This window comes from Salvelinus alpinus, chromosome 28 (genome assembly GCF_045679555.1).
Source record: "Salvelinus alpinus chromosome 28, SLU_Salpinus.1, whole genome shotgun sequence".
Taxonomy (NCBI): domain Eukaryota; kingdom Metazoa; phylum Chordata; class Actinopteri; order Salmoniformes; family Salmonidae; genus Salvelinus; species Salvelinus alpinus.
In genome coordinates, this window is record NC_092113.1 from 31,205,177 (window position 1) to 31,224,407 (window position 19,231).

General features: G+C 41.5%; 2 protein-coding genes across 2 annotated transcripts in view; one reads left to right on the forward strand and one right to left on the reverse strand.

Moving 5' to 3' along the window:
- The first annotated feature begins 181 nt into the window (after nt 1–181).
- LOC139557664 (rab GDP dissociation inhibitor alpha-like) lies at nt 182–7,995 on the forward strand. The gene is made up of 11 exons (XM_071372749.1): nt 182–538; nt 1,401–1,508; nt 1,740–1,839; nt 2,168–2,302; nt 2,466–2,664; nt 2,833–2,964; nt 3,193–3,292; nt 3,527–3,698; nt 4,117–4,261; nt 4,762–4,816; nt 4,934–7,995. Exons 1-11 carry the CDS (start codon nt 494–496, stop codon nt 5,084–5,086), a joined length of 1,344 nt encoding a protein of 447 aa, XP_071228850.1. The 5' UTR covers nt 182–493; the 3' UTR covers nt 5,087–7,995.
- The window catches only part of LOC139557663 (inter-alpha-trypsin inhibitor heavy chain H6-like), a 40,020-nt gene continuing 28,330 nt past the window's right edge, over nt 7,542–19,231 (reverse strand). Inside the window, exons 11-18 of the mRNA XM_071372747.1 lie at nt 10,948–10,980; nt 10,609–10,626; nt 10,388–10,429; nt 10,226–10,249; nt 10,062–10,112; nt 9,861–9,974; nt 9,228–9,629; nt 7,542–9,091 (exon numbers count right to left, since the gene is read on the reverse strand). Coding sequence (XP_071228848.1) covers nt 8,847–9,091; nt 9,228–9,629; nt 9,861–9,974; nt 10,062–10,112; nt 10,226–10,249; nt 10,388–10,429; nt 10,609–10,626; nt 10,948–10,980 — 929 coding nt within the window. The 3' untranslated portion in view covers nt 7,542–8,846. The remainder of the gene's footprint in view (nt 9,092–9,227; nt 9,630–9,860; nt 9,975–10,061; nt 10,113–10,225; nt 10,250–10,387; nt 10,430–10,608; nt 10,627–10,947; nt 10,981–19,231) is intronic.

A 19,231-nucleotide genomic window follows, 5' to 3' on the forward strand; every position in this document is an offset into this window, starting at 1 on the left:
AAAAACGCACACGTTAGTGTCTAATCAGACAATAGAAGATAATTGAAAAATGTAAAAAAAAAAAAGAAGAAATCTAGCCTTTTTATGAATAGCGTAAGCATACAATAACATAACTGTTTAAATGTGAGGAGGGACGGTTTCTCTGTTTCGTCTGTTGTGAGACTAGGGGTGTAGCCTAGTGTGAGGCGCAGACGCAAGGGATGTGCCCTACTTTCCGACGCGAATGCATCATTGCTGTTCCACAGCGTTCCATGGTTAGGGCCATCTTTGGTCGTTCTTGCCGGTGACAGTGTGTGGACCATATTCCACTTTCAAATTATAACGGATTATAAATAAATAAATACTAACTTAAAACGGCATCTAACCAACATACACTTGCTAAAAAGAAACGGGGACAAATTGCGTTCGTTCTTCCACTTGGTTTCCTTTCCTGCCAATTCCCTGAAATTTCACAAGGCAAAAGAGGGCGAGACAGGAGAGGCGGTGATACAACATGGATGAGGAATATGATGTGATCGTTTTGGGCACCGGACTCACGGTAAGTAGTCTAATCAATTGTATTTGCTTCACATTAAGGCTTGGCTTGGTGATATAACATACTCAACTTTACATTTATGAAGTTTGCCTATGTTTCCTTATTCATCCAATAATGCAATTGATAGGAGCATCTGCATCCCTGGCTGACTTTAGGAAAATGGGATGGTAAATAGCCTATCTGCCCCAAAGCTAATAAGATATCTTTGAATAATGGATACAAGTAGGCAACACTTTATTTGGATACATTTGTGTTGTCAATGCATTGTTCATTCGTTGTGCAGCATCTTTAGGCGTAGCCCCAGAGTGATGGTGTAGTGGCCTTCATTGAACAGCATTTGCGCAGGTCTGAGAATGGTTTTAAATAAATAGAACCTCTCCCTAGTACTGTATAATGTTTCGTAGACTCGCCTCAGTCATTACACCCTGTTCCATATTCGAGGCACATGTGTACAGAGTTTACAATAAGACAAAGCCAACATTTTACGAGTACGATGGATATACATACAATTTATATTTTTTTAGTGCAGACAGTTAATGATTTAGCCTGGACATGAACAATATCCACTACACTCATTTCAATTGGGGTGGCAGATGCAAAGAGAAAAAAAAGTGTATTTGCTTTATTTATACAATTGTTCGTTTTTTTATGAATAGTATTATTTTTATTATTAGTACAGTATTATTGTTATGGCTCAGACATCCGCTCGCGCTTGCGTACATCTTGTCCCTCCCTCTTACACCCCCCCCCCCCCCCCCCCCCATCCTCCTCCTCCTCCTCTCTCTATCTCTCCCTCCTGATACACACACACACACAATTGCTTTTTTAATACGAATTTTGATTCATATTTTGCCTTTCGTTTTAGGAATGCATCCTCTCTGGGATCATGTCTGTGAATGGAAAGAAAGTTCTGCACATGGACAGGAACCCTTACTATGGAGGTGAAAGCTCCTCCATCACCCCTCTGGAAGAGGTAAGGGCGTAGAACATTGTGGATCTAATGGTCATCATTTTGTGTCAATATCCACTAAAATATTCAATCATATTTAATATATTCCAAAGTTCCACCCAGCCCTCCATGGTTTAAGTCAGATATTTTATTCTCCTGTATTTTCCTTTCACTTCACTGCCCCAGGTTAATGGTTTGGCATTTGTAAGAGTATTTATTGATGTTTTCACTCGTGCATATATTTCCCTTCCACAGCTGTACAAGCGGTTTGAGCTGCCTGACAGCCCTCCAGAGTCTATGGGTCGTGGAAGAGACTGGAACGTGGACCTCATCCCCAAATTTCTTATGGCCAATGGTCAGTTGTGGGATTTATTTTTTGTTTGCAAATGAGACCTATTAGATTAATGAATATTCCTGTTACCAGTCGATACATACAGAACCAATCGGTACACCAATAGCCTCAATCATAAATCATGTTGCTCAGTTACTCAACGTATTCATGTATGCAGACCATCACCACATCATGAGTATAAGTAGGAAGCAGAATTTACCCAAGAAAAAATGTAAATCGCCATCATGATACCAATAAAGCAAAATATGGCATGGCTGTTGATGAAACATGGTGATATCTTGAACTTATTAAATGAAAACCATCCTTTCTGTCTGACAATCCAATAAAACAGGTCAGCTTGTGAAAATGCTGCTATACACAGAAGTGACACGATACCTGGACTTCAAAGTAGTGGAGGGTAGTTTTGTGTACAAGGGAGGAAAGATCTACAAGGTGCCCTCAACTGAGACTGAGGCTCTAGCTTCAAGTAAGTTTGAATATACAGTAAACTGTACTTTAGATTATGTTGTGAGTTTGCTATATGTACCATCAAAGTTGACATTTATTAACGTTTTCCTGCTATATATACACAGTATAGTGTTGTATATGAGGCAGAGCTTTCACTTTTGTTTTTGTCACGTGTCCTCCAGATCTTATGGGTATGTTTGAGAAGAGAAGGTTCCGGAAATTCCTTGTGTTTGTGGCCAACTTTGACGAGAACGACCCTAAGACCTTCGAGGGCGTCGACCCCAAAGTCACCACCATGAGAGATGTGTACAAGAAGTTTGACCTGGGTCAGGATGTCATCGACTTCACTGGCCACGCCCTGGCCCTCTACAGGACAGACGAGTAAGAGCACTTAGATTGATTATCAATCGCTAATAAGATTTAGCCTGGGCCAGGGCCTATCAGGAAGTAAACTGAAATTCCAAATTAATGCTGTGAAATGCATTGAGGAAATGTGCATTTCCTCAAAGCACACCCTGACTCATTGATCATGTGTCTCCCTTTCTCCAGCTACCTTGATGTGCCCTGTTTGGAGACCATCAATCGTATCAAGCTGTACAGTGAATCCCTGGCCCGATATGGGAAAAGCCCCTACCTGTACCCCCTCTATGGCCTGGGGGAGCTGCCTCAAGGATTTGCCAGGTCTGTGTGTTACATTTGTAATCCCTAAATCTCTATGTCCTTTCTTTAGTAAGACAAAGCTGTTCGTGTTGAATTCTGATCTTAAGTCACTCTGGATAAGGATAAAAGAGTCTGCTAAAGCTAACTGACTAAATTGTAAATGTAAAATGTATTCAATAGTGTATTAGCATATTATTAGCATATTTATAATAAAGTATAATTCATAGACTCTCTCTCATACATTGTTAGGTTGAGTGCAATTTATGGAGGAACCTACATGCTCAACAAACCAGTGGAGGAGATAGTGATGGAGGATGGCCATGTGGTGGGAGTGAAGTCTGAGGGAGAGGTAAAATCACCATCTAATCAGTTCTATAAAATCACAATGTAAACTATCAATAAAATCACATTCTAATATGTCTATAAGATCCAATCTCTTTACCTTATAGTAAAGTAGTCAAGACTGCTGATAATGCACTGAAGAAAAGTGAACAATACCTGCACATTTACAATTGGTAGAAGAGAGAAAGTACAGTATGTTAGATTGACATTGTTATCTTCTATATTGTCCTTCCCTTGTCAGGTGGCTCGGTGCAAACAGCTGATCTGTGACCCCAGCTACATCCAGGACCGCGTGCGTAAGGCAGGTCAGGTGATCAGGGTCATCTGTATCCTCAGCCACCCGATCAAGGACACCAACGACGCCAACTCCTGTCAGATCATCATCCCCCAGAACCAGGTCAACCGCAAGTCAGGTGAGGGGTGGACCAAATACAGGTTTACTAAGATGGGATGTTTCTTACTTCCTGTTGTCAGATGTTCTCTCTACCAGTAAGTTTGCCTCACAAAGTACAATAGCAGTGTTGTTGGGGAGTGAAAAAGTCTGGAATAGTCCAGAAAAGTAAAACTAAAATCTCAATCGAATACACAATTAGGTATCAGAAAAGCAAAGTGACTGCCACATAACATATTTTTCAGGCATATTTTATACTTAAGCAATAAGGCACGAGGGGGTGTGGTATATGGCCAATATACCATGGCTAAGGGCTGTTCTTATGCACAGCGCAACGCGGAGTGCCTGGACACAGTCCTTAGCCGTGATATATTGGCCATGTATCACAAACCCTCTTTTCCTTATCCCTAAACTGATCTAACTTGTATTCTGTCCTCCAGACATCTACGTGTGTATGATCTCCTATGCCCACAATGTGGCGGCCCAGGGGAAGTACATTGCCATTGTCAGCACCACTGTGGAGACCAACGAGCCTGAGGCTGAGATAGAGCCTGCTCTGGAGCTGCTGGAGCCCATTGACCAGAAGTGTGTCTCTACTCCCTCTTCTCTACTACCTCTTCCTCCCCTTTACTACTCTCTTCTCCCTCCACTCTGCTCCCTCGTCCTCCTCTCTGCTCCCTCCTGTCTTCTCCCTCTTCCTTCTGTCTTCTCCATCCCACTTCTCTGATTGTCTTGGTTCTCTGTAGTTCAGTTGGTAGAGCATATGGTGCTTGCATCACCAGGAAAGTGGGTTCAATTCCCGGGACCACCCATACATAACATTTATGCATGCATGACTGTTTTGGATTAAAGCGTCTGCTAAATGGCATATATTATAATTTACATTTGAGTCATTTAGTAGATGCTATTATCCAGAGCGACTTTCATATTATGTAACTATATATATTATACTGTATATCTTGTGTTGTTTCATCACTGTCCAAAACTCAGCTTGTACGATGTGTGCTATCACAAATGAATAAAATGAATAGCAGTAAGGAGGCTTTTGTAAGTCAATAACTGACATCTTCCCTCTTTATCTGTAGGTTTGTGTCCCTCAGTGACCTCTATGAGCCCACAGACAACGGTACTGAGAGTCAGGTGAGTCAAACACATCTAGATATACCTCCTATATTGCTAAAACACCACCTTTGAGACATGTTTTAGGACAAGGCAGTGGAGTGAAAAAAATTTGGTGTGATTTTATGTCTCGTTCAGATATTTGCCTCGTCGGCCTACGACGCCACCACTCACTTCGAGACCACCTGCAACGACATCAAGGACATCTACAAGCGTATGACTGGAAGCGACTTTGACTTTGAGAACATGAAACGCAAACAGAACGATGTGTTTGGGGAGGATGAGCAATGAGGAGGGAGGGGCATCAGGGAGAGGGCGGGGCAGAGAAGGGAGTGAAGAGGGGGTTAATGGAAGAAGGCAGAACATATGGATGAGGTGGTAGAGGGCAGGGTAAAGAGTACAAAGGGTAACGAGTTAGATAATTTACAGATTTTAGGGGCAGGGTACCTTATATGGGAGATGGTGGGAGTGTTCAGGGGAGTTCTAGGAGGTTCTAGAGTAGACAGTGAGGTTCTGCCTTCCAGTTGTCCTCCTTTTTCCCCCCTCCTTCTGAGGTCTCCGTACTCAAACATAATTAAAACACACACACACACAGCACATTGTTCCAAGACTCACATTCCCTATTTCTATCTCTCACTGAAAGGCAGGGTTGATATGGTCTCTCATTCCATTTTAAACTACATATAAACTATGATCATTAGCGGTAGACCGATTCATTGTCGTTGCAATTTCAAAAGCCTTTTCACTTTGACATGCATGAATACACAGTAGTATTGCACATAGAACATGATGACGCGGCAGCGTTCTGAAGGCTGGGCCATTCTCACACTGATCATTCCCTCCTGTCAACCCTGCTTTCACCTTGTTCTCTTCCTACTATTTAACCTGTGTTACGTATTTACATAGACAACTGCTCTTTTTTCGGCAAATCTCTCTCGGTCAGACAAAATGTTTTAAAATGAAAAGTTATAATATCAATAGGCTGTTCTGTCAAACTGATAATGCTCACTTTGCAGTGCTGCTGTGTTCTCTGTGCTAGTAGTTAAGCTAACCGGTGGCTAACTGTTCTGTTGTCCCTAAAACCACGTTTTATTTCTCTGTTGTGTGATGTCAAAGTTACGATTTTAATGGTTTCCGTTCTTTATTTTTTAATTGTTTAGAGTTTTTATTTCTCAACATTTGGTGCACATTTTCACTTGCTGAAGTTATGAAGTTTACTGAATTTGAAATGGAAACATGGACTGTAATACTCTGAAGTGGACTTTGAGGTCAAACTGAAAAGGGAATGTGTTGTGTAGAAGAGTGAGAGAGTGCGGTTACAGTGAGGGTCTGTCTGGAGGCTAGGCATGTTGGTGAGGTTACATGAATATATTTTTCATGAAATGAGAAAGTCTAAACAGTGTCCTTGGGATGTCCGAACTGATGTCACCCCATTGAAGTTGAAAATGGTTAAGGTAAGGGTTATGGTTAAGGGTAGGGACGTCCCAAGGATAGCACTGGGTTGTACTCAAATAGGAAATCAGATCACTACATGTTGAGATACGATGAAGCAAGGTGATAAAAACAAATGTAGTTAGGGACTGTCGCAGATTTGAGATCAGGAAAGTATTGTTTTAGTGTAAAAGAAGGAAGACTGAACTCTCGGCTTGTAGTGAAAGGAAGCTCCAGATCATTGTTGTGGTCTAACTAACCCTTGTTGTGTATGTCACAGAGAGAGACAAATTCCCTTTGGACTCCTGCTAAGCAACCTTACAGTAGCAAGTGGAGGGAAAAGCGGACACTCCCAAAATGTAAAACACTTAACAGAATGCACCATTACGAAAGGTTCTGAGGCCTCGATATGAAGTGCCTCCCCAGAATATGAACCAATTGCTTTTACTTGGTTTTAGCCTTAATTTGGGGTCTTATTCAATATGTTTGGGTTCTCAAATAATTTCAGTATATTTAAAAACAATGTTATCTGCCAATCATTCCTCTGCTTATTGATGTCAGTTGGTTGACTTGATGCTGCAAATGTCTTGTGTCTTTCATGACTGCTAACTGTGAACATTGTATTTCCACTAACTACCACCCACAGTCTAATATAACAGCGATAGAATCTCAGAAATTCTAGTCATTATATTTCTATGTTCTAGTAAATCCTGGGGTTCTGTGGACTTGGCTGGGCCCTAATGTGAATCTCCTCCATTGTAGAAACCCTTAACCTACATTCTGTCTGACCCTTTGAGGTTAGCCGTGTTCTCTTCATCTATATATGTTTCCAGGCATGACATTGTTTTGAGATTTGGATCTGCAGCTTGGTTAGTTATTTACAGTACATATCAATTGTGGGCAGCAATGCTGAGAGATGCCACAACATTTCCCTTCAAATACGATTACAGTAATTAGTGGGAATTATTGCCTATCCCTTCATGTAGTCCCTCATATCTCTAAACGCCTCAGTTTTTACGTATTTGGGGTGGCTTTGTGTGTCTTAGTACAATGCTCATTTATTTGATTTCACTGACGTTATGGTGATGGAAGGTAATGCTGAATATGCTTCTCTGCTATTAGTTTGTTATATTATCATAACTGATCTCAAAGTGATGCATATATGCCGACTTCATTGTTTTAGTTTTGTTGTATCATGTTTGACCTGATTTACTGGTTATTACAGTTTTACATGGGTTAAACATTAACACGTCTTATAACAGGTTGTGATGAAGGACAGTGGGACGATAGCAACAGTCTGGTCCTCAATCATAGGGTTCAATTAAGCTTTCAACCCTTCAGTCCAGTTATCTTTTAGACTAATTTATACAGTTTCAGACTGTGCACAGTTTTAACATTGTGTGAATTTCATACTGGAATTATGTTACCTTGGTGAAGTGTTGAGTTTACTCTGCAAGCGTAGCTAGTTATATTTGGGCATTTTTCCCCTTCCTCGACACCAGACGCTGTCTTCTCTTTATTTATTTAAAAGAAAGCCTAAAATGTGGTTTACTGTATTCATTTAAGAGTTTTGGCCTTTGACTAATATTATTGATGACATCCCTTGAAATTGCAGAAAACATAGGGCAGACGGAGAAGTAAACAACTTACAGTCCTTTGTTTGATCACTAGTATGTGAATAATGTCTTGTGTAACAAATAAAATGAATTAAACTATGAACAAAATGATAGAAAAAAATTAAAAGCACATGGCAAACCTGAAAAGTCAAATCCAAAGTGTCTGAGAGTCCATGTGTTTTAACAGAACTAAATCATTTGTGTAAAACTACCTACCCCAATAAGACCAAAACAAGTTCCATAGACAATTTATAAGATTTAGTCATTTTAGGAATATACATACTGTATATACACACAACTCTGACACTTTATAAAATTCCACACTGCTCAAATCATCTATTAATATATTTGTTATAACATTGGAATTATAAAAGTACTTATGAAACATGATTTGTGTGAAGGAGAGTTTGGAATTAGCTGTATGTGAAGATCAAGCAGCATTTGTCTGCAGAAGTATACAGAAAATTAAGATCTTACTGTTGCAATGTTAACGGCAGAAGTCTGTCACTATTGTTGTTTCAGAAAGGACTGGTGCAATGACATCATCCCATCTCCTTTATTTATTAATGTCTGACACCTGTGTGAATTACCTCATCATACTTACTGGTCTCTCACTCTTTGTATCGGTTTCTCTTGTTTTCTCTTTTGCATCTGTCTCTTGTTCTCTTTTGCCCTCTCTTTTCTCTGTCTCGTATTTGTCTCTCTTTTTCCTCTCATAATCATGAATATGCATTCATGCACACTGCCACCGGTGCTCTCAGAGAGTAATAACTCACTATGTGACATTGGTATTGAAGGCTAGCCAGCAGCACCCTAGTCCCAGTGCTGTTTGTCCTTACAGAGTTTCCCATGGCCTGAGCTACCCAGCTTTGAGGTGGAGGGGATAGCTAGATGAATGTCTCGGTTCCAATCTCCATTCCACTTAATATAAAGCAATGCATTAGGCATGTATAGTATTCTAACTAGTGTGCTAGGATGGACATTTGAAAAGAGCCAGTGAGTATTTACAGGTGATCCACCACATAGCTCTGGTAGGGATGCCCCAGCAGTCTCTCCACCTGCGCCTTGGGCACGACCCAACAACTTGCCAGGTGACCTTTCCTCACCGTGTCCTTCAGGGTCTTGTCCTGTAGGGTGACGGGCATGTGTATCACCCCCCACCTCAGCACCCCCTCTTTACTGGGCTGATGCAGTGTGTCACGAGGGTCCTTCATCAGTGTGACACGCATGTCAGCATGCTGGAACTGGCCTGTTGGGACAAGAGAACAATCACTAAATCATTACATATTTTTCTAAATCCCTTTATACAGCAGGGGCTTTAGGGTCAGGTGCAAAAAGACAAAGAAACCCATTTAAAGTAATTGAAGAGTGATAAAGGAATGTACCCAGTAGGCCTTTGGTTGAAGGAGAGAGGCCCTGTCCATCAGTGATGTAGAATCCGAGGTGTGCCATCTGCAGGTAGCTGGGGTGTTTGTAGTGGTGGAAGAGAACCAGGAAACGAATGTCCTTCGTCAGCTCGATCCAACAGCTTTGATGGAAGTCATCTCTGCTTTCAATGGAAACCATCACGCCCTGCCTTGTCACAGATCCTTCCTGATTGGTGTGTAGGGTGTCCCGCCCCTCCCCCTCCACCACCACGGCATCCAATGAGAGGGTGATCATTATGGCGCCCAGCACACCTGTCCCGCCCCTGGTGGAGATGATTATCTGGTCAAAGTACGTACGGGAACGGTCTTCGACGTCTTGTTTGGACGGAGCCCACATCAAATGACCATCCACCATGATACCTTAAGCGAGAGGAAGGCAAGGGTTAAGTGTGTGAGATATATATTTATTATATATGCATGGCAGCATTAACAGGATTAATGTGTTCGTATTAATAAATTCCCATTCAATTCTGTTCCTATACAATGTCAGTGTGCTTCTCAAATTATACAGCACATTGCTAAAATGAAATTGCATGCAAGTAATATAATATGAGAGTTCTGGACTTGTCTTGGTAGTCTGTACTGACTAACCTCTCTCTGGGTCTTCCAGCAGTCTCAGTACATCGTTGGCCCTGCCGTCCACCGTGAAACACAGATTCTGTTTCAGTTTAGGGAGCTGGACCACAAAGTGAGGGTCTCCATCAACTTCAGAATATAACATGTTGGACATTAAGAAAAACAGGTGAGAAACATTAACTTTCAGTCATATGTTGTGTTGTGCAGGCCCCTTACCAGAAGAGGAGAAGACTCTGACAGAGCTCAGTCTGGAGGGGGGGCCCAGCCCTGGAAGGACAACAGTGTCAATCTCATCTATCTGAAGCACTGAAACCAATGACAGGTCAGAGCCTGGCTCTGAAGTACATTAATCTTATGCTAGACTACATAGAAATACTTACGAGGATTTGATGCTGATTCATCCCCTGTAAACATTCAATTCCCAAAAAGATGTTAAACATCTGTATCAACTTAGAAACATACAAAGTATCCACATGGCCAACACAACTAAACAGTTATATACACACACATTTATGTATATGCATCTATCAACTATGACTTACATGAGTCATAGTCGAGGTCATAGTCGTAGGTTGCATCATAATCTGAAAGATGAAATCAGACGGACATCATTAGACACCAGACAGTTAAAACATACCCTCTCCCTGAGCTGGTCTGGGGGCTGTCATCAGAATCTCTATAGGGGAAACAGATGTTAATATACAACATTCATGTTGTTACAGTGAATCTATTTTTCATGGCAGGGAAGTAAGAGAGAACTCACCTTTAACCACCTCCATATCTAAACGAAAACCCGGGAGAAAAAAAAGATTACAGTTTAAAGCACCACTTCATCACTTAATACATTTTGTGCAATAGAATGATTAAATCTACTGGCACACTCTTACATAAAAAGGTTTCCAAAAGGATTCCAGCAGTCCCCAAAGGAGAACCCTTTTTGGTTCCAGGTAGAACCCTCTGTGTAAAAGGTCCTACATGAAACTCATAGGGGTTCTACCTAGAACCAAAACGGGTTCTTCAAAGGGGTCTCCTATGGGGACAGCCTAAGAACCCTTTTAGGTTCTAGATTTAAAAAAGGGTGCTAAGTGTGTGCTTGATTTACCTTTTCTATGGAGCTGAATGGAAGTAGAGACATCTGGTGGAGAGAAGTGGAACATGTCACAACTAAGGGCAGATTGATAGTACAGTGCCCGTGGTGCATTCGATTGTACATTTACATTTTAGTCATTTAGCAGACGCTCTTATCCAGAGCGACATACAGTTAGAGTCAAGAAGATTTTTGACAGAGAGCGAGAAAGTTGATCAGAGACAGCACACAAGTGTTTTGGAAAGAAAAGGGATACATGTCTATAGTTAACATCAGAGGAGTCGAGTATTGGTTTCTTGAGGAGGGGAGCAGCTCAAGACATTTTGAAGTCAGAGGGGACGCAGACAGTGGTCAGGGATGAGTTGATCAGAGAAGTGAAGAATAGGAGGTCTCCAGAAATGGTCTGGAGAAGGGGATGGGGTCGAGCAGGCAGGTTGTCGGGTGGCCAGACCTCACTCATTGCAGGATAAAAAAAATAACCAGGAAAAGCCCATTGATACCCAGTCTCTTTTTCAAAGGAGACCTGGCCAAGAAAGCAGCAACAATCAATACATTACATCATTAAAACGTACAACATGTTCCAGCCTAAAAAAAAAGCATTTACACTCCTCCGTAACAAAGTCTCCCATCAATATTTTTTATTAATTCAGTGGCACTAACATATCTAGATGAAGCATGGATTGTAGACTATTCCATGCCGCTGGTGCACAAGAAGAAAAGGCAGTCTTGCCTAATACTGTGAATGTCCTGGGGACTTTAAGTAGCAACCACCTAGCAGACCGGGTATGGTAACTGCTGGTGGTGAAGGAGACCAGACTACAGAGGTAAAGAGGGAGTTTACCCAAAAGGGCTTTGTAGATGAACACATACAAATGTATCTTTCTGCACATATAAAGTGAGGTCCAACCTACCATTTGGTACAATGTGCAATGGTGGGTGAGTGACTTGGCATTTGTAATAAAATGCAAGGATGCATGATAAACAGAGTCCAGTCTCTGTAAGACAGAGGAGGCTGCATGCATATACAACAAGTCACCATAATCAATTACAGAGAGAAGTGGCCTGAACAAGCTTCTTTCTAGCGAAAAGAGGGAAGCAAGCCTTAAGAAAATAAAAACCCAGTTTCAATTTAAGCTTTTTTACAAGATTATCCACATGAACTTTAAAAGACAAGTTGTCATCCAACCAAATACCTAGGTATTTGTAGGATGACACTTTTTCAATGGATAAGCCACCAGATGTGACAATGCTAACCTTCTCTGGCAGAGTTCTAGCTCTGGTAAAGGTCATGAATTTTGTTTTTTGTACATTGAAGTTTGAGACCATAAAGGGAGGCCTGCATTGACTGAAACGCAGTCTGGAGCTCTTCAACAGCCTGAACCAGAGAAGGAGCACATGAATATATGACTGTATCATCTGCATATAGATGTAACTTTGCTGGTTGCATCCCATTTCCCAATTCATTAATAAAAATTGAGAACAATGGAGCTAAAATGGAACCCTGGGGCACACCTATATTAATCTCAAGAAAGTTAGACTTGTGATTGTCAGTATATACACACACACACACATTGTGTTCTGTCAGAAAGATAGTTCCTAAACCAATTTACTGCCTCTTCACAGAGACCAATGTTTCTGAGTCTAGCTAGCAACATTTCATGGTCAACTAAATCAAAGGCCTTTGATGAATCCACAAACGGAGCAGCACAATGTTGCTTTTTATCAAGTGCATTAATGTCATTTGCCACTGCCATAGCTGCAGTTGTGGTGCTGTGCCCCGATCTAAAGCCAGACTGAACCCCGCTCAGTATGTTATTTTCAATTAAGACGTTTAACTGTGAGTTCACTAGGGATTCATAGACTTTGGCCAGGATAGGGAGTTTGGAAATAGATGCTAATAACTAGCGTCCTGAGGGATCGCCACCCTTTAGCAGTGGGAGGACATAAGCTGATTTCCAAATGCTGGGTATGGAATTGGTCAAGAGACTCAAGTTGAAAATGTGAGCCACAGGTTCAGTAATAATACCAGCTGCTATCTTTAAGAGGTAGGGGTCCAGGTTGTCTGGACCTGCAGACTATTTACTGTCTATTGCCTTTAGTGCTTTATAGACCTCAGCATAAGAAACAGGCTCAAAATTAAAATGGTTCACATGAGGGCCTATATCATAGTTGACTGTAACAGAGCTTACATTAGAGGTCTGGGCCCCACCATTATTAAAAACTGAACTAGCAGATATGAAGTGCTTGTTAAAAACCCCTACAATATCAGCTTTATCCTTCACTTCATTAGAATCCATCATTAAATGGTCAGGAAGGCCTGAGGATACATTAGAACCTGACAGTGATTTGATTAGCTTCCAGAACTTCGTAGGGTTGTTTAGGTTCTCTGTGACTGCATTTAAATAGCAATCTGATTTGGACTTCCTGATCAAACCTGTGCATTTGTTTCTTAGTGCTCTGAAGGAGGCCCAGTCAACATGAGCATTTGTATGTCTAGCTTGAGCCCAAGAGATATCTCTTTCTAATTAATTCTGCCAAGTTATCTGAAAACCAGGGATTGTCCCTTCCACTGATTAAGGGGAAAAGGGGTATGCTTTTCACAAATGGACACAAATTTCATATAAAAACAAACAAAAGAATTGTCCCTGGCATTGTCAACATCGGGAATCAGACTTACTCGGTCAATACTTTGGTACAGATCACGTAAGAGCGCTTGCTCATCAAACTGTCTAAAATGTATTTTAAAAATATAACGGGGTTTGGTTTTGGTCATTTCTGTATTTCTAACACAAGTAATAGCACAGTGATCACTGACATCATTACAGAATATCCCAGTCGATGTGTATTTGTGAGGGGTCTTCGTTAGAATAATGTCCAATAGAGTTGATTTGTTAGGTGCTCTGGGATTCGGTCTTGTCGGCGCATTAATTAATTGAGCGAGATTCAGAGAGTCACACAGTTTAAAAGAGTCCGATACAGATGTAAGCATGTCCCAGTTCAAATCTCATAAAAAACTAATTCAGAGTCATTTAACTTGTGCAGGACATCAGAAAGAGTTTTGTGCGTCTCCCAAAGCCGGTCTGTAGCAGCCGACTACAGTGATGTGGGAGTCCTTATATAAACTCAGCAAAAAAAAGAAACGTCCCTTTTTCAGGACCCTGTCTTTCAAAGATAATTAGTAAAAATCCATATCTTCATTGTAAAGGGTTTAAACACTGGTTCCCATGCTTGTTCAATGAACCATAAACAATTAATGAACATGCACCTGTGGAACGGTCGTTAGGACACTAACAGCTGGACCTCCCGGGTGGTGCAGTGGTCTGTGTCACCAGAGACTCTGGGGTCGCGCCCAGGCTCTGTCGCAGCCGACTGCGACCGGAAGGTCCGTGGGGCGACACACAATTGGCCTAGCGTTGTCCGGGTTAGGGAGGGTTTGGCCGGTAGGGATATCCTTGTCTCATTGCGCACTAGCGACTCCTGTGGCGGGCCGGGCGCAGTGCGCGCTAACCAGGTCGCCAGGTGCACGGTGTTTCCTCCGACACATTGGTGCGGCTGGCTTCCGGGTTGGATGCGCGCTGTGTTAAGAAGCAGTGCAGCTTGGTTGGGTTGTGTTTCGGAGGACGCATGGCTTTTGACCTTCGTCTCTGCCGAGCCCGTACCGGAGTTGTAGCGATGAGACAAGATAGTAACTACTAACAATTGGATACCACGAAAAAGGGGGTAAAAATTCTAAAATATAAAATTCAAAAAAGACACTAACAGCTTACAGACGGTAGGCAATTAAGGTCACAGTTATGAAAACCTAGGATAATAAAGGAGGCCTTTCTACTGACTGAAAAACACCAAAAGAAAGATGCCCAGGGTCCCTGCTCATCTGTGTGAACGTGCCTTAGGCATGCTGCAAGGTGGCAGGACTGCAGATGTGGCCAGGGCAATAAATTGCAATGTCGGAACTGTAAGACACCTAATACAGTACTACAGGGAGACAGGATGGATAGTGGCAAACCACGTAACACCTGCACAGGATTGGTACATCCGAACATCACACCTGCAGGACAGGTACAGGATGGCAACAACAACTGCCCGAGTTACACCAGGAACGCACAATCCCTCCATCAGTGCTCAGACTGTACGCAATAGGCCGAGAGAGGCTGGACTGAGGGCTTGTAGGCCTGTTGTAAGGCAGACATCACCGGCAACAACGTCGCCTATGGGCACAAACCCACCGTCGCTGGACCAGACAGGACTGGCAAAAAGTGGTTTTGTCTCACCAGGGGTGATGGTCGGATTCGCGTTTATCGTCGAAGTAATGAGCATTACAGAGGCCTGTACTCTGGAGCGGGATCAATTTGGAGGTGGAGGTCTGCCGTCATGGTCTGGGGCGGTGTGTCACAGCATCATCGGACTGAGCTTGTTGTCATTGCAGGCAATCTCAACGCTGTGCATTACAGGGAAGACATCCTCCTCCCTCATGTGGTACCCTTACTGCAGGCTCACCCTAACATGACCCTCCAGCATGACAATGCCACCAGCCATACTGCTCGTTCTGTGCGCGATTTCCTGCAAGACAGGAATGTCAGTGTTCTACCATGGCCAGCGAAGAGCCCGGATCTCAATCCCATTGAGCACATCTGGGACCTGTTGGATCGGAGGGTGAGGGCTAGGGCCATTCCCCCCAGAAATGTCCGGGAACTTGCAGGTGCCTTGGTGGAAGAGTGGGGTAACATCACACAGCAAGAACTGGCAAATCTGGTGCAGTCCATGAAGAGGAGATGCACTGCAGTACTTAATGCAGCTGGTGGCCACACCAGATACTGACTGTTACTTTTGACCCCCCCTTTGTTTAGGGACACATTATTGAATTTCTGTTAGTCACAGGTCTGTGGAACTTGTTCAGTTTATGTCTCAGTTGTTGAGTCTTGTTATGGTCATACAAATATTTACACATGTTAAGTTTGCTAAAAATAAACGCAGTTGATAGTGAGAGGACGTTTATTTTTTTCCTGAGTTTGCGTTCACTTTAACCGCAAGCAATTCAAAATGTTTGGCTTTGGTAATCGAGAGAATTGCAGAGGTGTTGACCTCTTTGGGCTGCAGGGGCAGTATTGAGTAGCCTGGATAAAAGGTGCCCATTTCAAACGGCCTCGTACTCAATTCTTGCTCGTACAATATGCATATTATTATTACTATTGGATAGAAAACACTCTCTAGTTTCTAAAACCGTTTGAATTATATCTGTGAGTAAAACAGAACTCATTTTGCAGCAAACTTCCTGACAGGAAGTGGAAAATCTGAAATCGATGCTCTGTTCTAGGGCCTGCCTATAAATGTGCTTGATATTTATTAGTATACATGCACTTCATACGCCTTCCACTAGATGTCAACAGGCAGTGAGAGAAGAAATGGAGTGTATAACATCATCTGAATTCGAATAAAAGCTCTTGGCATGACGTGACCCCAATTTCCTGTTTTCTGGAACGCGCGAGAAGTGACCTGGTATTGCCTTCTGTAAAGCTGTCGTTATAGACGACTAATATCTCCGGCTTTGATTTTATTTGATACATGTGACAATATCATCGTAAAGTATGTTTTTTCAATATAGTTTTATTAGATTATTGAAATTTCTTCGGGACGTTAGGCGTGTTGCTTTGTCTGCGTATGTTCAGGAAGGAGAGCTTCGCGCCACTTTGCTAGCTTTCCGTGCTAATTGACTGGAGAAGAGGACATTCTAAATCCAAACAACGATTGTTCTGGACAAAGGACCCCTTGTACAACATTCTGATGGAAGATCATCAAAAGTAGGACCCATTTTATGATGCTATTTCATATATCTGTCGAACATGTGAACTAGTAGTTTGCGCCCAGATTTTGGGCACGCTCGCCATAACGTAAACTGCATGTCGTAATGAAGTTATTTTTAGAATTCTAACACGGCGATTGCATTAAGAACTAGTGTATCTATCATTTCCTATACAACATGTATTTTTTAGTAATGTTTATGAATAGTTATTTGGTCAGAATATGTGAGTGTCAGAATAATATCCGGACGTTGTGGGAAAAAGATGCTACGTTAGCACAATGTATAACCACTGATTTCAGCTCTAAATATGCACATTTTCGAACACAACATAAGTGTATGTATAACCTGATGTTATAGGACTGTCATCTGATGAAGCTTATCAAGGTTAGTCAAAAATTATATATATTTTGCTGGTTTGTTACGATCGCTAACTTTTGCTGCTGGTAAATGGCTTGTGTTTCTGGCTATTGTGGTAAGCTAATATAATGCTATATTGTGTTTTCGCTGTAAAACACTTAAGAAAATCGGAAATATTGGCTGGAATCACAAGATGCCTGTCTTTCATTTGCTGTACACCATGTATTTTTCAGAAATGTTTTATGATGAGTATTTTGGTATTTGACGTTGGTGTCTGTAATTACTCTGGCTGCTTCGGTGCTATTTCTGATGGTAGCTGTGATGGTAGCTGCAATGTAAAACTGATTTATAGCTCAAATATGCACATTTTTCGAACAAAACATAGATTTATTGAATAACATGTTATAAGACTGTCATCTGATGAAGTTGTTTCTTGGTTAGTTTGGTTGGTTCTTGGTTAGTTAGGTTGGTTTTGTGCATGCTACCTGTGCTGTGAAAAATGTCTGTCCTTTTTTGTATTTGGTGGTGAGCTAACATAAATATACGTGGTGTTTTCGCTGTAAAACATTTTAAAAATCGGACATGTTGGCTGGATTCACAAGATGTTTATCTTTCATATGCTGTATTGGACTTGTTAATGTGACTTGTTAATGTCTATTTTTGGAAATAGACTTCTGACATTAACATGCAAGAGGCCAAAACCTGCTCTGTTTTTGAAATCATAGGGAGTCGGTAGAGATTGCATGGTATCTACCTGCCCAGGGTTTGGTCACACGTTACCAGAGATCAACAATAAAAGCATAACAATATATCTGTTGCCCAATGCGTGAGGACTTGGCGGAGCCAGCACCATTGTCAATAAAACAAACGGAGTCTTTCGACACAGAAAAAAATTGTCATTCAATAGTTTGAGATTTTGGAAGTATGCCATCAAGTGTAGGTCCAGTTGCGTTTGAGAGTGGTACAAATGCAATTGCAGAGAGAGACCAAGTTCCTGGTGGTATTGACATGATGGTCTCGGAGCGTTTGCAAATTGTAGGGCATAAGGCGAAGATAATTCACTCACCTATTGATCATTCAGCCTATTTAATCCATGATGGCATTGAGTAAAGAGCAGGCACAGTAACAGATACCTCTAAAAACCAACATTATGTATTTCAGCACAGGTGTGCAACGACCTGTAGAAGTTGTGCACAGTCGTGGCCAAAAGTTTTGAGAATGGAAATTAATATGTGTCACAAAGTTTGCTGCTTCAGTGTCTTTAGATATTTTTGTCAGATGTTACTATGGAATACTGAAGTATAATTACAATCATTTCATAAGTGTCAAAGGCTTTTATTGACAATTACATGAAGTTGATGCAAAGAGCCAATATTTGCAGTGTTGACCCTTCGTTTCAAGACCTCTGCAATCCACCGGCATGCTGTCAATTCACTTTTGGGCCACATCCTGACTGATGGCAGCCCATTCTTGCATAATCAATGCTTGGTGTTTTTCAGAATTTGTGGGGTTTTGTTTGTCCACCCGCCTCTTGAGGATTGACCACAAGTTCTCAATGGGATTAAGGTCTGGGGAGTTTCCTGGCCATGGACCCAAAATATCAATGTTTTGTTCCCCGAGCCACTTAGTTATCACCTTTGCCTTATGGCAAGGTGCTCCGTCATGCTGGAAAAGGCATTGTCCGTCATCAAACTGCTCCTGGATGGTTGGGAGAAGTTGCTCTCGGAGGATGTGTTGGTACTGTCGTGTCTTTACTATCATTAAATTGAAGACTTAGTTTTTATCAAAGATTCCTGTAATTAGTATTACGCGATTAAACTGAATAATCATGTAACTGTAATTAACTAGGAAGTCGGGGCACCAAGGAAAATATTCAGATTACAAAGTTATCATTTCCTAATATAACCTTTCAGATATTTTCATATCTGATCAATAGTCTTCTGATTAATGAATTATTTATTTTACCTCACGTTAGTCTCATTCCAAACATCGTAAATTGTTGGTTATCTGCACGAACCCAGTCTTCCCTATGAGTCATCCATACATCAATTGTCTTAAATAATTTATTTATTACTAACTAAGTAATTCACAGAAATGCATAAACAAACAAAGTAAATATGGTTACAAGAAATGATAGGAGAA